General features: G+C 33.4%; 2 protein-coding genes across 3 annotated transcripts; one reads left to right on the forward strand and one right to left on the reverse strand.

Moving 5' to 3' along the window:
* Positions 1-1,575: 1,575 nt before the first annotated feature.
* Positions 1,576-5,255, reverse strand: LOC11428755 (chorismate mutase 2). 2 transcript variants are annotated; one of them, XM_003588789.4, is made up of 6 exons: positions 5,012-5,255; positions 4,557-4,774; positions 3,572-3,658; positions 3,335-3,478; positions 2,873-2,965; positions 1,576-2,077 (listed from the first exon to the last, which is right to left on the reverse strand). In XM_003588789.4, exons 2-6 carry the CDS (start codon positions 4,761-4,763, stop codon positions 1,844-1,846), a joined length of 765 nt encoding a protein of 254 aa, XP_003588837.2. In that variant the 5' UTR covers positions 4,764-4,774; positions 5,012-5,255; the 3' UTR covers positions 1,576-1,843. The 2 variants fall into 2 exon arrangements, with proteins under 2 accessions (XP_003588837.2, XP_003588838.2); XM_003588790.4 differs by lacking the exon at positions 5,012-5,255 and having other exon boundaries at positions 4,557-4,848.
* Positions 5,256-12,808: 7,553 nt separating this feature from the next.
* On the forward strand, positions 12,809-24,133 carry LOC11426717 (formin-like protein 18). Its single transcript, XM_003588784.4, has 17 exons — positions 12,809-13,249; positions 15,047-15,747; positions 15,936-16,157; positions 16,257-19,438; positions 19,537-19,663; positions 20,353-20,424; positions 20,603-20,701; positions 20,811-20,852; positions 21,262-21,342; positions 21,448-21,498; positions 21,773-21,854; positions 22,111-22,205; positions 22,351-22,422; positions 22,520-22,636; positions 22,793-22,861; positions 22,966-23,032; positions 23,696-24,133. Exons 1-17 carry the CDS (start codon positions 13,177-13,179, stop codon positions 23,878-23,880), a joined length of 5,337 nt encoding a protein of 1,778 aa, XP_003588832.2. The 5' UTR covers positions 12,809-13,176; the 3' UTR covers positions 23,881-24,133.
* The last annotated feature ends 165 nt before the right edge of the window (positions 24,134-24,298 follow it).

Genomic DNA, 24,298 nt, shown 5'->3' on the forward strand with positions numbered 1-24,298 from the left:
TTATCCCTTCTAGACGCACCTTGTGCTTTGAAGGGATGTTGTTGATCTATTCTGTCTTTGGCCTTTTAAAAAAAAAAAGTATATCTATAACTTATGGTCTTATCAACAATATATGTCATAAAAAAAAAAAAAAAAAAAAAAAAAAAAAAAAAAGTCGTTGAGATATCAAAAAATCATATTTTTCTCTTCGCATCATTTTAATGTTATTTGATCATTTTGACTTAGAACTACATCAAATGAATATGAAAACTCTAGTTTTGAATGAAGATCTAGATGAAGAGGTTTACATGGAACAACTGGAATACTTTTCTTCTGGTGGTGAGGAGCATTTGTTATGGAAGCTTAAGAAATTTATATATGGACTCCAAACAAGCTTTCACAATGTCATGTCTTTTTTTGGATTCATAGAAAACATTATGGATCAATTTTATATACTAGAAGGTCATAGGACTAAAATTTGTTTCTTTATTTTGTATGTGAATGACAGTTTACTTGCTAGAATTGATGAATGTTTTCTATACGTGGTGAAAAAATTTCTCTGCAATAGTTTTGATATGAAAGGTGTGGATCACACTTATTATTTGTGCTTAAAAAAGTGATCTCTTGCTCCCTACGTATCTGCAGATGTTATGGATAATTCAAAATAGCACACCTTTCCAATACAAAATATCTACTTATTGGTGTATTTTAAATTATGATTCAGTTTTTGAGATTTGCCTAATGACCAAAACAAAAATAGACCTAACACGGTTATTAGTTATTACTCATATTTTTTAGTTTGTATTTAAAAAATATATATCAATGACCAAAAGAAAAGAGAACTCGTTTTAGTCATTGGCATTGGAATTTGCATAGTGATTGAACCAAAATTCGATTTAACATAGTCACTTCATGTACACCATTTATTAAATTCATATTTCTATTGAAACTTTGTGATAACCAAACGAAAAATATGATTTGTATGTAGTAGTCATCGGTCGTTTAAATATAGTTGTATGGTGACCTGACTAAAAGTGGGTACACAGACCACAGTAATCAAAACTATGTAAGATTTGGATTTTTTTTTATTAAATATTTGTGTAACCAAATCAAAAGAAGTTTTTTTTAATAAACACAAAAAAGAATTTAGAGTATCATTAAATTCCTTGCTCGAGTACCATTACTAACAATGTCTGAACCAATTGATTATATTGGATCTTATGATAGAGCCCACAAACCACATTCTTTTTTCATCTTTTTCTCTTCCTAAAAGTAAAATTGGCATGCACTCAGAATTAGCAAATCAAAATGTATGATTGATTATTGACAAATTTTTGTAAAATATCTTCTTCTTTTTTTAAATTTTATGATTTTTAAACCTTCTTTGTTCTTGATAATTTAATTTTAAGGACGCAAACATGTTAAAAAATTTAATAGACACACAAACATGTCCCTTTTTTGTAATTATGATGATGAAAAACAAAATTAATAATTTATTAAGGATGAAAAACTTATTTAATCCTTTATTTAAATATTAATAGAATGGCCTGACCATATATATATAATGGGATGAGATTGTGATGTTACATATCAAGGTTATCTTAATCCCTTTTTCCAATGGATATTTGCCCCCAATAATCATATGTTAAATGTCACATAAAATTTACAAATGATTCAAATATAAGTTAACATTCCCTTTCATTGAAATTCCTCCTCTCCCACCCTCTCTATAAAATTCATATTATTTTCTGAATCACATAAGTCACAATAAATTGGCAAGGAAGAATCACATAAATAAACTTAAGCTTTTGAACAATGATCTTATATGTTCCTTTCTTGAAATTACATTGAAATAATAATGGTTTCAATCCAACCGGCGCAGTAGGTACTCAACCTGAACCTCCTTAGTAAGAGGTATTACCCATTTCTCATACAACTTAGAAGCCACTGATGGATCAAACTTTTGTTTACCTTTACTGTCATCACTGCTGTTAAGGCTTATATCCTGCCCAAACAATGTTGCCTTCTTTTCAACCCTTTTCTTTACCATCTCTTCAACACTCTTAAATGTCAACAATTTCATCAACCCTTCTTTGTCCTACAATTAAAAAGAATGTATCATTTTAGGTGGAAATCTATGTGCCAATGTCTCGCATTTAATGAGATAAGGTCAAAAATTAAATTTATAATTTCATTCTACAAGCCGGTTTAAAATTATATCAAAGTCTAGTTAAGATATATTAGACCATCTGCGACCACTATCAAGCCACTTAGACCACGCTCCTGATGTTCAATTTTGGTCGTGTGATAAGGGTGTGTGTTAGAGGGCTAGAACAACATTGCTGGAAATTTAAGAAACAATGCAATAAAACAATAAAGATAAATAAACTAAATAAAATAAAATAACTTTTGATTCATTTCATTGATTTGGATAGTGTGTCAAAGACACTATATATAGGAAGGATGGTAACCCTAATGGGCTTAAGACTAAAGACCTAACTTAAGGCCCAACTAGCAACAACTCAAAAGAAGGACAAACTAATATAATTTTACTCTTAAACTAAATAGCTAAATTATTCATTTAAGTCTAATATAACTCTCTAACAGTGTGTCAAGAATTTAGTTTATGAAATTGAAGTCTTGTAATTTGGATATCTCAAAAACCATTTTGAAATTTCATTAATTTCAGGAATCAAATTGTCCAACACCTATAGTTTCAATGACTAAACCATTCACTTACTTGAATAAGAAGATTTAGTAGAACTTACAAAGTAATCATGGAATGCAAAAGGATAATCTCATGTTCAAATTTTATGACACTAAACTTATGAAGATATAAGAATGATGATGGAGCTAAAATGCCAACACTCGGTAATCTGAGACCAATTTATACCTTAGACCGAATTAAAGGCTCATAGTCTTGAGGAGATTCCCTGAATTTCACTTCAGCTACAAACTTTCCATAATGAACTCTTTTAGAAATGGCCTGCAGATATCTTGTAAAATGGAAAATCAGAATCAAAACTAGGCTCTATTTGGATAAGCAGTTTAATTAAGCACTTTTAGCATAAGCGTTTGTAATATAAATGCTTATGTATAATGAATTTCTATAACAAAAGGTAAAATAAAATGTAAGTTGTTTTCGTAAGTTATCCTAGCGAGCTTATGAAATAAGCTGAAAACAACTTATAAACATGTCATAAGTTGTTTCTGGAGTGCTTATCCTAGAGAGCTTATGGTATTTGAGACTGCTATTTTGATGAAAATTGAACTGATTGTTAATCATATGCATTGCTCTACATATATTTATCCATAAATATATTCCTAAAATAGCATTTTTCAGAGAAAACTTTACCTGCAACAATGAGAGGTCGCTAGCTGCAGTTTGTGCATAGTTGCCATCATCACCGGAAGCAACGAACAATGGAAGCAGGTCATGAAAGTACATTTTCCATAAGGACTTGTTTATGTTAATCGAAGCGGCTCCAGGATGCAAAAACTACAAATGGAATTGATTTTAAAATAAGTCATTTTTATTCTAAGTTGTATTAACTGTGGAAATTGAAAAATCATATCAGTTTTGATGAATTACCTTTGTGAAGGGGTAAGATGGAACAAGTGACAATGATAAATTTTCTGGAAAGAAGGGATTCTCTTCAGGGTTTTTGTATCTTCCAGCCTGTAATATAATCACGTTATTTTACACACAAATATTCTTTTAAATGCAATAACATAATACTTAGCAACCACTCAAGCATTAAAAGAGATTTATAATAAACAACTTAATCAAGTGCTTATAACATAAGCATTTATCATATAAGCTCTAATGTATAAGCTATTTATATAACAAAGGATCAAGTAAAGTCAAATTGAATTCATATAAGCTATAGGGTGTTTTTATAAGCTATTCTAGAGAACTTATGAAAATAAGCTGAGAACAACTTATGGACATGTCATAAGTAGTTTGTATAAATTCTCTCAAATAGTGTCACAAGTGCTTATGTCGGTAAATAAACTCAAATAATACAATCCAATAGGCCCTAAGTTCATATATCCCTAGGTGAAGAAACTTGATCAACAATGATTAACAGAAGCAGAAAATTATAAACTAGATAATGCAGAAGTTCTGTAGAAATTTCATGCCATAAAAAAGTACAGTATAAATGTATCACTCGTTCTCAACACCTAACATTCAGAACTATTTATGGATTTTGCAATGACTTAACATACTAACTTATGCTAGATTGACAGAGAAATTATCAGCCAACATATTTAAGACCTGCTTGGTTTTTAATAAACAAATGTTAGTAGATTAATGATTGTGTTAGTTTTCAGGGTTCAACTCTTATGCGTCCCTTAGCTCACCAACCCAACCGAGCTACCTTGTTTGGTTCGAGATACTAAAGTCTAACTATTTTCATATAAGTTGTTTTCATAAACTATCTTGGAGCTTTTGAAAAGCTAAAAACAACTAATAGTTGTTTTCCATATGGTCTTCAAGATAGTCTCGTAAATGCTTATGTCAGTAACAAAAAGTTCAAATAAGTAAATCCAAAAAGAGCATAATAAATATTAACCTTAGCTTGAACAATCTCAGTATTGGTGAAAACAAACTCAACCAATGAGCCACAAAAACCAGGGATTTGAAGATAATTCTGATCATAAGTTTGAGAATTAAAAGGAAACTTTGATCTCTCAATAAGACCAAAAACAATTGTATCTTCTTGTCTAACCAAAGTCTCCCTCACTGTATCAAGAGTATATTCATTCTCTGCTGTGGCCATTTTGTTTATCACTGTAGACATTGTTAACACAAGAATCAGCAACTTAAATTTAATCATCATAAAAGATCAAGATTGTAATTAATATGATATGATCATAGGCATTATATATAGAAGATATGAATGAAAATTAATAAATAATAAATTGTGAATTAAGTCAATTAAGAACCAACCGTATAATCAATGTAATGTTATCTTATAAGTTTGACATCAACAATGGACAAAGTCAAATGTTGGAAGAAGAAAAATACCTTATTGGTAGTTAATTAAGGTACACGAACCTTAAGCTTTTTGATGTTTTGAATGAGCTTTGAAGGAAAATGGTGAAGGGAAAGGGTAATGTGTATAAGTATATAATATAAAGTTTATAATAATGTGTTTGATGTATAAAATAATTGGAAATAGGAGAAGTGGCACAAACGTGAAAAGCTGATTAGTGGGAAAAAAGTTAAAATTGTTGTTGCTGCAAGTCTTTGTTTGATTCCTTGCTCGTTGTTGGCAAGTGGCAACAAGTTTCCTTTGGAATAGGAGGAAGGAACAAGTCAAAAGACAAACGTGTGGGTCCCATAACAAACACACCCTTAACTCTTAAGATTTTCCAACCGTTATATGGGGCCGGCTCCTCCCTAATTTTCTATTGGGAGTGTTATTTAATGGTCGACAACTTTTGGAATAACCATAATTTACAAAGAAAAAATATATATTTGTACGAAAACCAAAGCAATAGAGAGATAAAGTAAAAAATAATGTGAGTACGAGAGAAAAAGTTGTCACAAAAGTTATTGCAAAATAAATGTTCAAATATCATTTCATTTTTCTATCAGCTTAAATTCTTTTTTTAACTGTATTGTCGGCTTGAAGGTCTAACTCAACCTTTTTTTTTTTTTTAAGGGAATGTCTAACTAAACCTAACACCCTTATTTTTGTTTTAAGTTTAAACTCGGTATGTCAAAATTGTGTGTGATTTTATGATTGTGTCTATAATTTCGTTTGCAGATGAAAAAAAAAATCTAATATGTAAGTCTATGATTAGTTTCACGTTTTAAGCGGTTAGAATTGATTTTGAAGTTATAAATTAATGTTGACATTTGATTGTTTTTTAGTATAATTTTTTTAATGGAAAAATATAGACACAATCATAAATTTAAAAAGTTAGAACAATTAGATTTTTGACCCGTGCTCCGCTTCGGGTTTATTGTAAAGGGATTGACATACGAATAATAAATGCAATATATAATTGGTAACGGTGAAAAAAATAAGTTGTAAGGTCATGTCTTTCCATTTGCAAAGCTCTAAATATCAAAATATATGATTTTTGTGTTGTGTGTGAAATTTTTACACGGTTTACAGATTTTTTTGTTGTTGAGAGAAACACATTTAGGGCTTGGTATATATAACCAAGTTTACATGGAAATTAGGGTAGTCGAGTTTGCATGGAAATTAGGATATTTTGTTTGTAAATGTATTAAAAAAGTTTAGAAAATATTGTCAAAAAAAAAGGCAACAGAATAGGAATGAAATAAAGGCATGAAATTGGTTAAAAAAAAGTGTACAAAATATTGTAAAAAAAAAAAAAGGCATGTAATTAGTGCGATGAATTTTTCTAGTATTGTGTACAAAATATTGTCAAAAAAAAAAAAAGTCAAGAGGATAGGAATGAAATTGGTGCGATCCATTTTTTTTTAGTATTAAATAAGTGTACAAAATATTTCCTTAAATAAGAAAGTGTACAAAAAATTGTCAAAAAAAAATCCAAAAAAAAAGTATAAAATAGAAGGCATCAAACGTGATCATTGATATACTCATAGTTTCTAGAATAAACGTGCAGCATCAAATAAGTGTAGAAAATATTTCCTTCAAAAAAAAAATGCAAGAGGATAGGAATGAAATTGGTGCAATGCATTTTTTTTAGATGGAATTTGTTAGGTTAAATAATTGCAAACCTAATAAAGCAAATGAGCGAAAAAAATTAGGTTAAATTGATGCAGATCTAACAAAATTAATAAATAAGGATATACACAAGAGGAGTTACCAAGGGATACTCCACCAACCACCACCTAAAGGAACACCTCAGGCCCCACAGACAGAGCCAAAGGCGCACCCAAAAGAACCCCTAAAAGAGCCAAAACACCAAAAGAAACTGAGAAAAAGAGTACCAAAAAGCCAATAGCTAACCACAACAGCAAGCCCAACAAACACCTGCAAGTACAAAAAACAACAAGAAAAACTTGAAAGCCACACTAGGAAGGAAGGGGAGATACGACCCCACCCAACCCCGCAAGCAGCCCCAGGAACAACCACCACCACAAAACCCTACCGACTCAAACACAGACGGGTTGCACTTCCCACTCATAGAGAGAACAGAGACTAGCAGGGCACTTAACCAGGAATCACTTTCAAGCTAAGAGTTTAACTATGTCCACCATTGGCTCCTCTCCCACCAGCAAAGATAAGGTCATTACGGGACGCCCGAATGGTCCAAATAACAGCATGCTAAACAAAAAGCAAACATAACCTAACTTTCCTCCCCCCACCTAAACCTGTAAAGGCCTGAAACTGCTAGGCTAGCCCTAGAGGCATCACAAACTCCCAACCCAGCCAACAAGACATTTTTGAATCATGATTGAAGTTATTATTCAGAGTTTTTAGTTTAAACATAGTTTTTACGTTAAAATTTATTATTCAAGTCATTTTTTAATGTATTAGTTGATAAGATGAAGAGTAGCCAACCCTAGTTTTCTAGTTAGAAAAACTCCAACTTCTCCCTAAATTTTATTTCTCCTTCATTCATCAAGGAGGGGTGGTTTTAGGTCATTTTTTAACCTACAATCACCCATCTACATCTTTTCCTCCCCCTTTTTTTTTTTCAATTTGAATAAGTGGTTATCACATATAAGTGTTTCCTTTTGTGTTTTTTGTGATTTCGTCGTCTAAGTGTTATGTGTTGTTCGTCGTCTTGTGCGGCATTTGATTTCGCATCTTGTCGCGGTGTTTGTTTAGTTCCTATTGAAAGATCGATATCAGTCAATTACAAATACAATCAATGATTTGGGCGTCAACGTTGCAGATCCGAAATCATGGATATTTCGATGATTTAGGTTTTATCATATTATTTGTAGGCATTTTGCCGTTATATGTTATTAACTTGGGTGATGTGTGTTTGTTCGCGGTTTCACTCTTTACGTTTTTAGCGACGTTTATATTTGATGTACTTTATCAATTTGAATAATGAATGAATATCGTTTTGTTTTTGTAAAAAAAAAAAAAAAATCATTTTTTAATGTAAATATATTCAATCATAAATCCTTTTTTATTCAACTCATTTTTAAGTGAAATCAACTTCATAAAATTATTTTATTCAAAATCAATTTTTACTATGGTGTAACCAACATCCACGCTCGTTGTCATACTTTAAACATTCATTCTAGAAAGTCATTGATGAAGCTATATTATAATAGTATTATTATTTTTTTTAACGAAACACAAGGTACATTGGTACTAAAAAAATATATTATTACAAGAAAATAATATATATACATTTTTAGTTAATTAATGTTATTTAAATTCCTTCACCTAAGTCGTTGGGGCAGTTGTTCCTTAACAGAAAGTCAAAGTAGAGGCCCATGAAGAAGAGTCGATATTCCATTCCGACCTCAGCTTTGTATTGCCATCATCTTTATCCATATCACAATTCATCTGGAAGTTGACATTTAAAGTTACAAAAATGTCGTACCATCTTTCATAACAAAACCAAAATGTCATACCATGTAAAATTAACTCCCTTCACATTCAATCAAGACAATGTGCCAATTCATGTGAAAATATAAGACTTTATTATTTTCTTTCTTTTTTTCGTTATTTTCATGTGAAGTAATCTTATTTGAGCATTTGAAGAGAGGGCTTTGAGGGAGAAAAAGTGGAAAAGAAAGATAAATATTCTATCTTATTTCAAAGAGTGACTTTATAGAGAATGATGAAATAATTCTTATAATTGATATGTTTTAAATTTTGAAAATATTATAGTAACATGGGAATAACGTAAAGAATTTGTCTAAACTATTTATAATAATCATCTAATACATTTTATAAGTTACACTAAATTATTAGATTTTGTATTATGAAGAAGAAACAAAAACTCATCACTAAAATCGGAGGACTATCATTCCTCACTTTTTTTCCTTTTAAAGTTCTTTCATCCTAAACTCTCAAACAAACTTTAAGTGTGGACATATCTTCTAAGCTGAAATTTCTACATTTGTTTGTTATGTCGTAGAAAACTAACACTTCTTTCGATTTCCTTAAAAAAACAAATCTTTTAAATCCAACTTTAATTTTTTTTTTGTCAAGCAGTTTAGTGGCTGAAGCTCACACATTTTAAATGTAAAGAAGTGGGATGTCCGGGGTTTGAACCCCAACCCCTACATATATTATGCAACGTCCCTGCAAATTGAGTTAAACTATCCAAACTTAATTTATAAGGCTTTACTCTATTTAGAGTGCGCACTAATCGGTAGTAATATAATAAGGAAGGGGAATTAAGGTGCATAATTAGTTCATCACTTTTGGTATATTGCATTGGATTAGATGTCACTATCATATTACTACTTGACTTTTGCTTTCTATTAGGATCATGTAATGTGTGCACTCAATTGAAACGGTTTATGCATTATTGTCCTATTTTTGGTTGATTATTGATTCTTCTTTAAAGAATAGCTTTTCAGTTTCTTGGACGTTATTCTCTCTCTCTTGCAAAGTTGCACACATAAAGAATCATTATTCGTAAATTACTTTTTAAATCGGTTGTAAACGAATTCAAAGTCAATCTATCATCATGCAATTTAAATTATTTTTACTTGATACGTGGATAAGTTTTAAATAGGTTCTAAAACCGGCTTAAAAGGAAGATATCGAGAAAACATGTATTTTAAGGAAGATATCGACAAAACATTGTATTTTTTAAAAGCAGACGGAAATTGTATTAAACAAAAACAAAGAAATATGTAACAAAATAAAACAATATGAAATACAAAGACAGGATAGACATCAGATCTGACCCAGTTAGTCCGCACAAAAATGTAATCATCCTAAAATGGAGTTTGTGCTAAGGCATTCAATGTATTTCTTTCTTGGGATACCACGAGATGATTTTTGTGTTGGATTGTAAAATGGTTGTAGATGATGTGCAAAACAATTAGATTAATCTCTTCGATTATCCAAAATTGTACAACTTTACTTGATCACTATAACGACTTTGTAGCTGTTTTTATTAGGCTAACAACTTTGTAGTTGTTTTTATTAGGCATCAAGCAAACAAGAGCGTTCATGCTCTTGCACGAACAACCTTATCCCATGCTTCACATAATACTTTTGATGTAATTCTTTCTTGTATTGCTAATATTATTATGAATGAAACATCGTAAGTTTGCTTGCTTAAAAAAAGTGACAAAACTATGTAATGGACCCAACCCTAATTAATCATAACAACTAAATATTCATCACGAGCGCAACTTAACGAACCCGCGTAAAACCAACTTACAAAAAAGATGAATAGTGATTGTTTGAGAGTCTCCACCTGAGCTCAAAAGCTGGCGAATGGACCGATCACCAACACAAAATTCGATCCATGTACCATCAACTTCTTGTTATAAGAACAACAAGCATTCGAGCCCTTTCGAGCATATCAGTGACCCTTCCTTATTCCGGCGTGGTGGAGGAAAACCTGATGCAAACCGACCAAAATCACCACCACCATCCAGAAGGACCAAGAGCAACACAACAACCCGACCCTTGTCAAACCTTGAAGAACATTGAGAACCTTGTAGATAACGACGAAGGTAGGTTGGGAACGCGAGCTGAACCTTGTATATTTAAAAAATATTGTATTTTTTTTCTCTTCATTTTCAACACTATAAAAATATATTTCTCTATTATGTGTAAGAAAAATCATCCAAAATTTTATCTCAAGTGCATTTGTACATTTGATTATGTAAAATTCATGAGAGAAACTCTTTGTTATGAATAAATTTCCATTTAATGGAGGTGGTATAATATTTTTAGAGGGGGCAATAATTAACACTTGAAATAATGTATTTTTTTTATTAGCAACACTTGCAAATATTATCTTTAGGTATATTATTAAAATTAAAATTAAATCACAATTTTTTTAACAACAAATATTAGAACCATGATCTCCAACTCCTTATCTCTTAGTTCAAATCAGATGATCTATCCACCCCTGCATGACAACTACCTTAGTATGCATCTTATTCGGATTAAAATTAATATGATATTGTGTGACCACAAACTAGATGGATGATTGATATCACAATATGCTTATTCGAATCATGGTGAAACACTATGTTGCAAATTTGTTAGCTTTTACAAAATTACGGTGATTCATCGTGATACCAAACACTGCAAACATATTGAGATGGGGTCATACATTGGCTTTGGTCGTTCCCTCTCATGCAATAACACCCAAATATATGTAATCGTCCTTAAAGACTATATTATATATAATTGGCTATATTATAAATAATCATATAAATGTGATGTCTATTTGATTTTTTCTACATTATCCACTTTATAAGTTGAAGGTAATTTATCCATATAAAAGAAAAACTCATTTTTCTTCATGTTTATCTTTACAATCAGTTGCTATTTTCATCTCAAGAACAACAAACTTCTTCATGTCATTCATTCAACATGTGATATTCACCTCCTTCGTTCTATAATTGAATACTACTTAGTCATCAATGGTAAATTACTCTCAACTCGTCAAGGGATAGTGTATGCCTCACCGATATGTTTTTTCTTACAATTAGTTACCATTTTCAACCTCAAGAACATCCACTTCTTCATCTTCTTCATTCAACATGTAATCTCCATCTCTTTACTTCTAGTATCGAATCATACTTATCATTAGAGGTAAATTGCCCCTAATTCATCAAGGGGGTGATGTAAATATTAGGGTTAAATTATGACAAACACCTATTTGAAGGATGTATTTGTTTAAAAACATTTGCTGATACCTATTTTTGAGGCTATGATAAATTAATTGCAGAGCACGTTTTAGTAAGTGTTTCCCTATTTTTAAGGTTGTATAAAAGTGCAGTTGTTTAAAAGTGCAGAGCATGTTCCAGAGGATTAGCAGAATTTGTTTTAATTTCATATCCAATTTTAATTTGAAATCACAATGGTGGGCTTGGATCAAGCAACAAAAAATGTAGTGTTTTAAAAATTGGATTGGTGATAACTCGATCTAAGTAGTGGATCATTGGTCAAAGCGCGTGTCTGAATCCAACGATCCAGCTGTTTAACTCGATTTTTATAAAATAAAACGTACATGTTTTAAATACTTTAAAATATTTATGACATAAATTTCATAACAATAACAATTAAAATTAATTTCATAACCCTTTTCTTCTTCTTCTTCTTCTTCTTTTCAGATGGGTGATTTAGGGTCAATTTTGATCAAAAAATCACCCCTCCGAATTGTTTTTCCTTCTATCCTAATTGAATAAATGATTTCACATATTTTCTGTTTTCTTTCGTTTGTTTTTGTGATTTCGTCGTTTCTGAACGACTCTGTTTGTTTTGATTTCCTGTCTTTGTGCTATGTGTTTTTTATTTTCCGTCTTAGTGCGATGTTTATTTGATTCAGGTTGAAAGATTAGCTTTGAGAAAGTGCAGATCCGATCAATGACAATGACTTTGGTGTCGTCAACGTTGCAGATCCGGAGACATGAATATAGTCATATTAGTCATATTTGTAGGCATATGTACTTTGCCGTTTTATGCTATTAACATGAGTGTTGTGAGTTTGTTCACATATTAATCCGTTTTGTTTTTAGCGAATTTGGATTTATATTGTATCGATGTAATCTATCAATTTGAATGAATGAATATCGTTTATTTTTATCCAAAAAGAAAGTTATCTTTATTATATTAACCAAACCCATTGTTTTAATTTACTTTGACAAAAAATCAGAACAAAATAAAAAATATTATTATTAATAAAAGCTAAAAGATTAAGATACGAAGTACGGACAAAGAGACAGAGATTGCGTTAGAGAGAGAAACCTCGGATCCAAATTGTTCTTCTAAACAACAAGCTTCCAAATTCTAACACCAAATCCAACATCTGTTTGTAACCACTCTCTCATGTTACTCTCTTTTGTCTTTTTTATGTTTGAAAGCTAAGTTTTCAGATAAAAGTGTGCATGTGAAGACATAGACAATACCCACGTAGTGTTCCTTAAACACACAGCAAAAATCCATGCTTCTGATTCCTGAAAACACACACTCTCTTCAATCATCATTGCATTTTCATTTGGTGGGGTTTTCTTAGATCTCTAAATCAACAATGTAGGTTGAATTAGGGCTGTTATAATAGGTCTTAAGATCTTCTATACAAATGGCATTGTTCCGTAAGTTCTTCTATAAGAAACCCCCTGATGGGCTTCTTGAAATCACTGAAAGGGTTTATGGTACGTTTCTTCTTCACTCTTTTATGTGTATGTGAACAATGTTGGCTTTTTTTTAGTGTAAAGATTGTATCTTTAAGCATTTTTTGTTTGTCGGTTGTGTTCTGTTTGGTTTATTTTGCATATTCTGTTTGGATTGACTTATTTGAGCTTATCTAGTGCCGTAAGTTTTGTGAGACTGTTAGGGAGAACTTATGAAAACAACTTATAACAGTTTTCATAAGTTTTTTTCTACTTATTTTCATAAGTTCTCCAATATAGCTTATAAAAACAACTTATAGCATATACAAAAACAATTTAACAATTTAACGTTGTTTTATCTTTTGCTATGAATATAGCTTATGCACGCTTATATATAAGCGCTTATCATGATAAGCGCTTGTGCTATAAGTTGCAAACAAGTTAGTTATCCAAACAAGCCCTTGGAGCAGTGTTGTCCAATAGCGGCTATATCAGCACTATACAATAACGAAATTTGAACAAATCGCTTTTGTTCCAGAATAACACGGGTTAATTGAGTGGTGTAGGCTTGAGACCTTGAAGTATGCTCCTCTCGAGGTCTCAAGTTCGAATCCTCGCGGTGCCAATTTCTGTGGATTAGTCCATACTGAGCAAGCTCTGGCTTTAGTTTGACCCCCCATTAATGGACGGCGGAATTGGTCCCTGGACTGGATATCGAGTTAAAAAAAATCACTTTAGCAAAAAAGTGTTGTCTAATAGCGGCACTATAACATTGCAGCGGAGCGGAATACACTATTTAGTACAATATTTTGTCTAACAGTGGCACTATAACATTGTAGTGTAGCGGAATTTGAACAAAGCACTGTTTTCTGCTATCTGCGATTTACAACACTTGGTTTAGAATGAATAACGGGACTTGTATAATTTTCTTTAATACAATTTTCACTTTACAATATCTAGTTATTATAGTCTTCAATTGAAAGTTGTTCAAAAGGCTGTCAACATATTATCTTGTTTGTGATTGAGCTGAATGGATCTTTCCTGCTTAATACATACATATTTTTGTGGGAGAAGTGAAGGTGAAATTAATGGGAAGAACCTTTAAAGTTTATATGAAACACTTAGCTAATTGTTTTTCTCTGTAGATAAGTGAGTTTTTCTTGGTGGAGTCTGTATTAATAAAGATTATTATAAAGTATTGTTCATTTGTGAATGATGGGGACTTGTGACTGAAAGAAAACTGAAGACTTGTGGTATACTTGCTTCATCGGACCTGGATTCCCTGCGTTTAAAAATCATGCATTACACAGATTAGTTGATCCCTGCCAGCGATTTGAGTTTGATCGCCTCACACTATATTTTGACTAAATTATCTTTAAATAATCTTCACTGTTGATTTGTGAAATTGTGATCGGACGGTCAAGATGAATAAACACATCACACATTTACTGCTAGAATCAAAATCCTGCTTCACGACTTTATGATCTCATAGTATTTGGGGCTTTTGATTTCAGAAACTTGTTTCTTTGTTACTTGTTTTTTTGTTATTTGTTCACATGTTTGGCATGCCATTTTACTCGGTACATTTCATTATCTCAAGGAATTTTTATTTGATATATATGTATATTTTGGATTATTTTGTTTGTTTGTTTGTAGTCTTTGATTTTGTTGTTTCATCTGTAATCTTTGATTTTGTTGTTTCATTTGTAATCTTTGATTTTAGACATTTGCTATTAACATGTTTGGCATGCCATATTACTTGGCATATTTCATTATCTCAAGGATTTTTTTTTACTTCATATGTATTTGATTGTGATTATTTTGTTGTTGCATTTGTAGTCTTCGATTACTGCTTTACCACGGATGTTATAGACGAAGACGAATACAAAGTGTATATAGGAGGAATAATTAGGCAAATTCGCGAGCACTTCCCCGACGCTTCATTTATGGTGTTCAACATGAGGGAAGGAGAAAACCAAAGCCATATATCAAACATTTTGTGTGACTATGACATGACCGTGATGGACTATCCTAGACAGTACGAAGGTTGTCCATTACTTACCATGGAGATGATCCATCATTTCTTAAGATCAGGTGAAAATTGGCTACAACTCGGGAATCAAAATATCGTTTTGATGCATTGCGAACGAGGTGGGTGGCCTGTCTTAGCATTTATGCTGGCAGCACTATTGATTTATAGAAAAATGTATACAGGGGAGCAGAAAACACTTGACATGATATATAAGCAAGCGCCTCGGGAACTTTTGCAGTTGATGTCACCGTTGAATCCATTACCTTCACAATTGAGGTATCTTCAATACATATCAAGAAGAAATGTTGGTTCGGAATGGCCTCCTCTGGATAGAGCACTTACATTGGACTGCGTAATTATAAGACAAATTCCTAATATGGATGGAGAGGGTGGTTGTCGTCCTATATTTAGGATATATGGACAGGACCCCTTTATTCCTGCAAATCGGAGTCCCAAAGTTCTCTTTTCTACTCCAAAAAGGAGCAAACTTGTTCGGCACTATAAACAGGTGGTACTTAAATCCTTTAACTCTAATTTAATATGCTTTTTACAATTCAAGCTGGATCACAAGTCACGAATCCTGCGGCTTCATCATCGTGAGTCACAACGGTGAAGTCACAGGGTTCTTGAATAAGAAATTTGTTGTCTTCCGCAATGTCCTTAATCAATTTATCTTTTGGTTTGCATTTATTACAGGCTGATTGTGAACTTGTTAAGATTGACATCCATTGTCATGTTCAAGGCGATGTTGTACTTGAGTGTATTAGTCTGGACAGTGATGTGGAACGAGAACAAATGATGTTCCGGGTGATGTTTAATACAGCATTCATAAGATCAAATATTTTGATGCTTAACCGCGATGAAATCGACATATTATGGAATACTAAAGATCACTTCCCTAAAAATTTCAGAGTAGAGGTATCTATCTATCTCTCTCCTTCTCTGTCTCTATTTTTATACATTATGGTTTGTGATAATGCCTACTTAACAAAATATATGCCGTGTTTCTGGTTGAAGGTTCTTTTCTCAGATATGGAGGCTTCTTCATCTTCTGTTATTTCAGTTGATCTTCCTCGTATTGAGGAGAAAGAAGGTCTACCTGTTGAAGCATTCGCTAAAGTTAAGGAAATTTTCAGCAATGTTGAGTGGCTCGATTCGAAGACAGATGTAGCAAATGTGCTCCAACAGATCACAGCATCGAATATGCTTCTAGAAAGATTGGACAGTGGAGCTTCTGCTTCAACAAGCACCTTGCTAAACGAGTCATTGTCCGGAAGATTAAAATTTGATTCAAAGTCACAAAGCCAAACAAACAGTCCCAAATCTTCTGTTCATGAGGAACGTTCCGTGTCTCCATTGCAATTGTCCGAGGATGTTCCTATGGATAAAATGATTAAACCAGTAAAAATAGAGGAACTGTCAGCAGAGAAAATCAAGACTCCTGCAAGTTTAGGTCCAGCGAGCGAACCTATTCCTTCATTTGTTCTGTCAAAAGATTCAGATTCTACTAAAAAGGAGTCTGAATCATCAGAACCAAAAAAGTCACTCGAAAATGATCCTGAATTTCCTGCTTCCACGGCTCAGGTAGAACAATCTATCCCCTTAATTGAACCATCAATAGATGCAGGTTCCACGAAAAAGAAGACTGGATCATTGGAATCTGAGAAAAAGAATATTGAATCATTAGCATCAAAGGCGGTATTGGAAAATGACACCATGTTTCCTGCATCTGAATCTAATATTAATGCAATTTCTATGAAAAATATTAGACTGTTAAGATCAAAAGAAAAGGAGATTGAATCATTATTCTCAGAGGCACTGTTGGAAAAGGATCACATAGTTAAATTTGAACCGAAGACGCTGCTGGAAGTTGATACAAATAGTCCGAGATCTGCAGGTCAAGAGAAATTTTCAGTGTCCTCATTTGAATCAATTGGGGATGCTGCAATGGAAAAGAAGAAAGAAGCTTTAGGTTTAACGGCATCACCAGAAAATAACATCAAGACTCCTGCACCAACAGATTCAAGTCCTACTGAAATGAAGATTGAATCATTAGAATCAAAGGCACCAGTGGAAAATGATACCAAGTTTCCCATGTGTCCAGCTCAAACGAAACAATCTATTCCTTTAATTGAACCATCCACAAAAGCTAATTCATTGGAAAAGATGGAGAAATTAGAGTCAAAGGAAAAGGATATTGAATTGTTAGAATCAAAGTCATTGTTGGAAAATGATACCAAGGGGGAGCAATCGGTTCCTCTAATTCAAACATCGAAGGATGCAAGTTCAATGAAAACGGTGACTGAGAAGTCAGAATCAACGGTGTTGTCAGAAACTGATATCAGGAGTCCAACATCCAAGGTTGATAATAAACAAATTAGTCCCTTAATTGAACCCTCCATTGATGCAAAATCAATTAAAAAGAAGATTGACCCTCAACAATTGCAGGTTTCACTTCAGCTACCAACCCAATCTATAATAATTTCTCCACGGATACATCAAGCTATTCGACCTGCTTCTGCTTCTTATTCTTCTACCTCCTTGCTAGGTTCGCCTGTAGCCATCTCAAGATATCAGGGTTCACCATCAGCTCTTGGAATAACAACTGTGTTGCAAGATCATACACCGATGGATATCAAAGAAGAAATCACTCATGCAGTGTCGATATCTCCTCCTTCAGACTCAAAGGCGCCAAAGTCTGTAGAGCCTTGTTCTACAAGTATTCCTACAACATCATCACTGGAATTGCTTCCATCTTCGCCGTTGAAGTCTTCAGACTCAAAGGAGCTAAATTCTGTAGAGCCTTGTTCTACAAGTATTCCTACAACATCTTCATCACCGGAATTGCTTCCATCTTCGCCATTGAAGTCTTCAGACTCACAGGGGCCAAAGTATGTAGAACTTTGTTCTACAAGTATTCCTACGACATCATCATCACCGGAATTGCTTCCATCTTCGCCATTGAAGTCTTCAGACTCAAAGGTGTCAAAGTCTGTAGAGCTTTGTTCTACAAGTATTCCTACAACATCATCATCATCGGAATTCCTTCCGTCTTCACCGCTGAAGTCTTCAGACTCAAAGGTGCCAAAGTCTGTAGAGCCTTGTTCTACAAGTATTCCTACAACATCATCACCACCGGAATTTCTTCCATCTTCGCCGTTGAAATCTTCAGACTCAAAGGCGCTAAAGTCTGCAGAGCTTTGTTCTACAAGTATTCCTGCAACATCTTCATCACCGGAATTGCTTCCATCTTCGCCGTTGAAGTTTTCAGACTCAAAGGCCTTAAAGTCTGTAGAGCCTTGTTCTACAAGTATTCCTACAACATCATCACCGCGGGAATTGCTTCCTTCTTCGCCGTTGAAGAGTTTAGACTCAAAGGCGCTAAAGTCTGCAGAGCCTTGTTCTACAAGTATTCCTACAACATTATCACCGGAATTGCTTCCTTCTTCGCCGTTGAAGTCTTCATCAGTGGATCCTCTTGCTGCCATTATTCCTATTCCTCCACCTCCTCCTCCTCAGCAAAGTGAAAATTCAATGCATGATACAAATCAGATATCATCGGCTATTCCTCCTCCCCCTCCCCCTCCATTCCTTCCTGAAACATCTTTTTCCACTGTAGAAGATTCATTAAAACATCCTCCCCCTCATCCACCGCCTCCACCACCACCACCTCCATCTTCAACCGGACAAACATCATCATCTTCAATACCTCCTCCTCCACTTCCTCCTCTACGGAGTATGAACAACTCTGTTGCTATGTCTGGTCCCCCTCCTCCACCTCCACCACCAGGCACCACACCTGGTTCCACTTCTACACCATTAGCGCCGCCACCACCTCCTCCGCCTGGTTTTGCAATCCAAAATTCTCTGTCTAATGGCCCTACAAATATTCCACCCGTACCCCCACCTCCTTCTCCTTCTGCCAATGGATTATCAAACTCTGCTGCCTCACCACAGTCTCGTGCAATTCCTGGACCACCTGGAACTGCACCTCCAATTCCTGGACCACCTGGGAATGTGCCTCCAATTCCTGGACCACCTTCCGGTGCATTTGGCGCAAAGGGACGCGGATTACTACGTACTAATGCGAAAACTCAAACTAAAAGAAGCAATCTGAAACCTTACCATTGGTTAAAGTTAACAAGGGCCATGCATGGTAGCTTGTGGGCCGAGACACAGAAACTTGATGAAGCTTCTAGGTATGAATTAGTATGTGTTAAGACTTCTGTAACTGAAGTTATAAAATCCGAGCTTATGTAAATTTACTTATTCTCTTATTCTAACTTTTTGGTGTTAGGGCTCCAGAGTTTGACATGTCAGAACTTGAGACTCTTTTCTCTGCAAATAATCCAAGTTCTAGTCATGAAAAAGGAGGAAAATCAAATCGCCGTGGCTCGGGCCAGAAACCTGACAAAGTTCAACTAGTACGTTTTTTCTTTTCAATTTCACTAATATGTCCACCCCAATTACTTCAGATATTAACTAAACTCCACTTTTACAAAAGGCAACTAAGAGTTAGTTTTTCATCTTGATTTTTTGTCCTTGTAACAAAAAGTCCTATATCCGTTCTACTGTGTGCTATAAATAAACTCATAAGTATAAGATTATTTTCAAAATAAAAGCATTAGAAGTGTTGTTAGATAGAAGCAATAGCGGGGCTATATTGTTATAGCATAGCAGAACTTGAACAAATCACTATTGTTTTGCGATACGCTATTTATTAAACAATGTTGTCAAATAGAGGCTATAGCTGTACTATAGACCTATTGTGTAGCGGAATTTGAGCAAACAACTATTTTCCACGATCTGCAATTGATAAAACTAAGAAGTTAACATTTTAAATAACAGCATTCCAGTTTACTCCATTTTGTTCTCTGCTTTTTCTTGAATTCACAAATGTATGTATTATTTTTTTTCAAACATAGGAACTAGGCGATGATTTAATTTCTTGTTAGGCTAGTGAATTGATTGCAACCCAGCTGTGTAGGTTTTATTTAGGCTCTTCGACTATTTTGTTTCATGCCTTTCACTAAGGCCTAAATTTTTAAGATAAATTATTGTAGGGTTTATAGATTTCGAGCTCTCTTGATAGAATATTAATGTCATCTTGCAGATTGAACTCAGGCGGGCGTATAACTGTGAGATTATGCTTACAAAAGTTAAAATCCCATTGCCTGATTTAATGGTGAGATATTCCTTATGGTATTTACTTACAAGTAAATGATATGAGCATCTCGCTTTTAATTTGAACTGAAAATCTCAAATTCTAAACTATTCAATTTGTCATAAAGGCATTTCTCATTTTCTCCAATAACAGAAATATGTTGACAAACAATGTTATGCTTTATACCATTGGCTTTCAGGGTCATGTTCTCGCATTGGACGATTCCGTGTTGTATGTTGATCAGGTTGAGAACCTCATAAAGTTCTGTCCGACTAAAGAAGAGATGGACCAGCTCAAGGTATCAAGCCCGTTTTTCTTGCCAACCAGAATTTTGTGTTGTGAGGGAAGCACCGACAACTTAGCAACAATATATGTCTATTTAAGCTATAATCACTCTTTATATGCAGGCATACACTGGAGATAAGGAAAATTTGGGGAAGTGTGAACAGGTGAATGGAACTTTACTGCATTTTACTCGTTTTCCCCCTTTAAAGAAACTTTTTATGTTTATACTGGTCTAGCATTAATGATACAACAAAAAATTACCCTATCTGTCCCATATTATAAGCCGTTTAAGGTTTTGGCACATAAATTAAGAAATGCAATTAATATCATATGTTTAATAAAAAATATTCTGAACTTCCCTAAACTACCCTTTACTCCTTCATATTAAAAATATTCAGCAGTGAATCATGTAATGGTCAACTGTTTTCTATGGACCAGTGTTGTGTAAAAATTATGGCCAATTGGCTAGTGATCAACTTTGATGTATCATGTATAGTTTTTGAAAATCACCTTCAAGATTGCTTGTTTTTTAACTAAATTTTATTCTCATTTACATTTTTCATTTTTTGATAGTTCTTCTTAGAATTAATGAAAGTTCCAAGAGTGGAAAGCAAGCTAAGAGTTTTCTGTTTTAAGATGCAATTCTGCTCTCAGGTCAGTAGACAAACCAGCAATGCTTTTGGTTATAAAACAATTATGTTTTCATATCGTTTTGAAATTTAGCCGCCCTGGTGCACTTTGCTATATATATATATGTAGGTTTCAGAACTCAAAAGAGACTTGAATATCGTAAATTCTGCATCTGAAGAGGTAAGTCATTTATGTTTTTCTTTTAAATATTCTGAGTTTAATTTTGATACACACTCAGTGTAAAATGTTTAACACTGTTAGCAAATCATAACCAATCTTATGTCTGACTTTAGAAGGAGTGATAATTAAAGTCTAACGTTTTTATTGATCTGACAGTTCTGATTGATTAACAGTTTAAAAAATCTTTACACTAACTATGTATATAATTAAATCCCTATTCTATTTTCCAAGTCAACATCCTTTTCTCTTCAGCTTTCATTGATATGTGTATCAGATAAGGAATTCGGTCAAATTGAAAAGAATCATGCAGACCATTCTTTCTCTTGGCAATGCTTTGAATCATGGAACTGCAAGAGGTAAATTGAAGCTTTAGCATTTGCTATTTCACTGTCATGAAGCATATGTTGATAGATTCAGGCCCTAGATTTTTTTTTTTTTTTTGGAAATCTAACATGAACGTTTCGGCTAGTCTAAGTCATATAATTTATGTGCATCTTGTAGTTAGTGTTCGACATTTACTTTTGGTCTTTAGATGACTAATATTTTATTGGAAAACAGCGCCACATTAGTCTTAATTGCTTTCTTAATAGGTAATTTATATGATTACTGTAGGTTCTGCTGTTGGGTTCCGTTTGGATAGTCTTCTTAAACTCACTGATACACGAGCCCGAAACAACAAAATGACCCTCATGCATTATCTTTGTAAGGTAAACACTCATTTCCTGAAATTCCAATATGAAATGTTTCTGCATAAGAAGTTTTGTTTCTCCTCACAAGTAAAATTATTTCGGTTTCTTAATAACATCTTTATTTCGTAATGTTGTATTAATTATTCGTTTCTATGGTTGGTAGGTGCTTGCTGAAAAGCTTCCGGAACTTTTAGATTTCTCCAAAGACCTGGTCAATTTGGAGGGTGCAACCAAGGTATCTTTGTTTATTCTTCTGTTATATCATATGGTTCCTGTTTATTCTCATTTGGATTTTGGTGTATGCTGAGTTACAATGATGTATTTCCATACAGATACAATTGAAATATTTGGCAGAAGAAATGCAAGCTATTAGTAAAGGACTGGAGAAAGTAATTCAAGAATTGTCGGCATCAGAGAATGATGGACCCGTGTCAGAAGTCTTCTGCCAGGTACAACCTATAGCAGGTCATCTAAATTCTTCAATCAGATTGAACTGATCTAAACTTCTAAAATCTGATGAATTTGGATTATTACCCTTCTGTTGTTTGCTACTTATGATCAAGTATTTAGCTTTACTATAATATTTTTTTTACTGTGATGTTCAGATTCTGAAAGAATTTCTTAGTGATGCTGAAGCTGAAGTGAGGTCTTTGGCTCAGCTTTATACCAATGTGGTATGGATTTTGGTTCTTTCCTCTTTAGCATAGTTTTGTGCTTAAATGGTGAATTCAAGATATGACAAAAGATGTGTCTGAAATTCTGAATCTGAATGCACCAGGGTAGAAACGCGGATGCATTAGCATCATACTTCGGAGAAGACCCACAACGTTGCCCATTTGAACAAGGTAAATAGCTATTTTCGACCAGTCTATATTATCATTTGTCTTCCCCATTACGTCACATGTTTATTTTTATTTTTTGAAAGTAGTTTTGGAATTGGTTGTTGATCTCAATGAATTTGAATACGATTATTGCCTTAAGGGATATCACTGTTGTTAATTGTTATTCCTTCTACATTATACTACCATGCAGAAGGGTACTAGCCTGTCTGCTTTTCTCGGTAAAAATAATGAATGATACAAAATTTTACGTGGTTATTTAAAAAAGTTCAGTTATTTGATTGGATTAGACAAAACGGTAAATAAAATTGGTTAAACGAAGGGTTAAATTGAAAAGAAAAAAAGTTACACCAAAGTTTGATATCTCCTTTAACCATAAACGGGAGTTGGGAAAAAACGGCAAACTAATCTCATTTTCAAAATCTTATGATAGTTCAAATCACAATACTACCATACTGTATTGCCATCTCTTAAAAAAACCTCATTGGGAAATCAAAGTGAAAATCTCTCTTTATCAAAAAGCACTTTAGTGAAATCCTTCCTAAGATTTATGGAAGCTATCAAAATGCACGAGAAAATGGCAAATTATGATCCAAAGAAATTCATGATTTGACATTAAAATCATCATAGAAATCTTTTTGGTTTTCTTATTTTTGCCTCCATCTATAGTTGTAGCAACTCTGATGAACTTTGTGAGGATGTTCATCCGAGCACATGACGAAAATGTCAAGCAGATTGAATATGAAAAAAAGAAAGCAGACAAGGAAGCAGCAGAAAATGAAAAGTCGAAGCTAGCTAGAAATGAATCTGGACATATGATGAGGACCTCCATCAAGAGTGGTAATATTAAATAGTCATATTTCTTTTTACAAGGCCTCAAGCTTCTGAAAATTTTGCAACCGGTAAATTTTGTGTATTCAGCGATAGCAATGTAAATGCTGATCCGATGGTGTTTTTTTCCTACATAAGATAGAGTAGCATTTAACTTTTATTTTAACTAGAGCATTTAGAGGCACCAATGCTGAGAATTTTCAGTTTACACCCTTCTGCTACATGCACTGATGTAGACAAATGATTATGTAAATATCAAGGTTGATTAGAATACAAGTTACTCATTTTACCGAGTTTTTTTTTTTTTGTCAGAAATTTGTCATTTAACAATTGCTTTATTTTGTTTATTTTCCTTTCATTCTTTGTGACATGTAATCAAAATGAACACACAATATTTAAAACCACAAGTACTTATCATGTAAGTGCTTATGTATAAGCTAT

The sequence above is a fragment of the Medicago truncatula genome, chromosome 1 (assembly GCF_003473485.1).
Source record: "Medicago truncatula cultivar Jemalong A17 chromosome 1, MtrunA17r5.0-ANR, whole genome shotgun sequence".
NCBI classification, from domain to species: domain Eukaryota; kingdom Viridiplantae; phylum Streptophyta; class Magnoliopsida; order Fabales; family Fabaceae; genus Medicago; species Medicago truncatula.

Bases quoted from the DNA above. Each gene is read 5' to 3' on its own strand.
- LOC11428755 (XM_003588790.4), bottom strand. From the start codon at position 4,823: ATGATGATTAAATTTAAGTTGCTGATTCTTGTGTTAACAATGTCTACA. The intron at 3,659-4,556 runs GTTAATATTTAT...ATTATATTACAG, and splicing joins CTGAGATTGTTCAAGCTAAG to GCTGGAAGATACAAAAACCC. The intron at 3,479-3,571 runs GTAATTCATCAA...TTCCATTTGTAG, and splicing joins CATCTTACCCCTTCACAAAG to TTTTTGCATCCTGGAGCCGC.
- LOC11426717 (XM_003588784.4), top strand. From the start codon at position 13,177: ATGGCATTGTTCCGTAAGTTCTTCTATAAGAAACCCCCTGATGGGCTT. The intron at 22,423-22,519 runs GTATCTTTGTTT...ATTTCCATACAG, and splicing joins ATTTGGAGGGTGCAACCAAG to ATACAATTGAAATATTTGGC. The intron at 23,033-23,695 runs GTAAATAGCTAT...CTCCATCTATAG, and splicing joins ACGTTGCCCATTTGAACAAG to TTGTAGCAACTCTGATGAAC.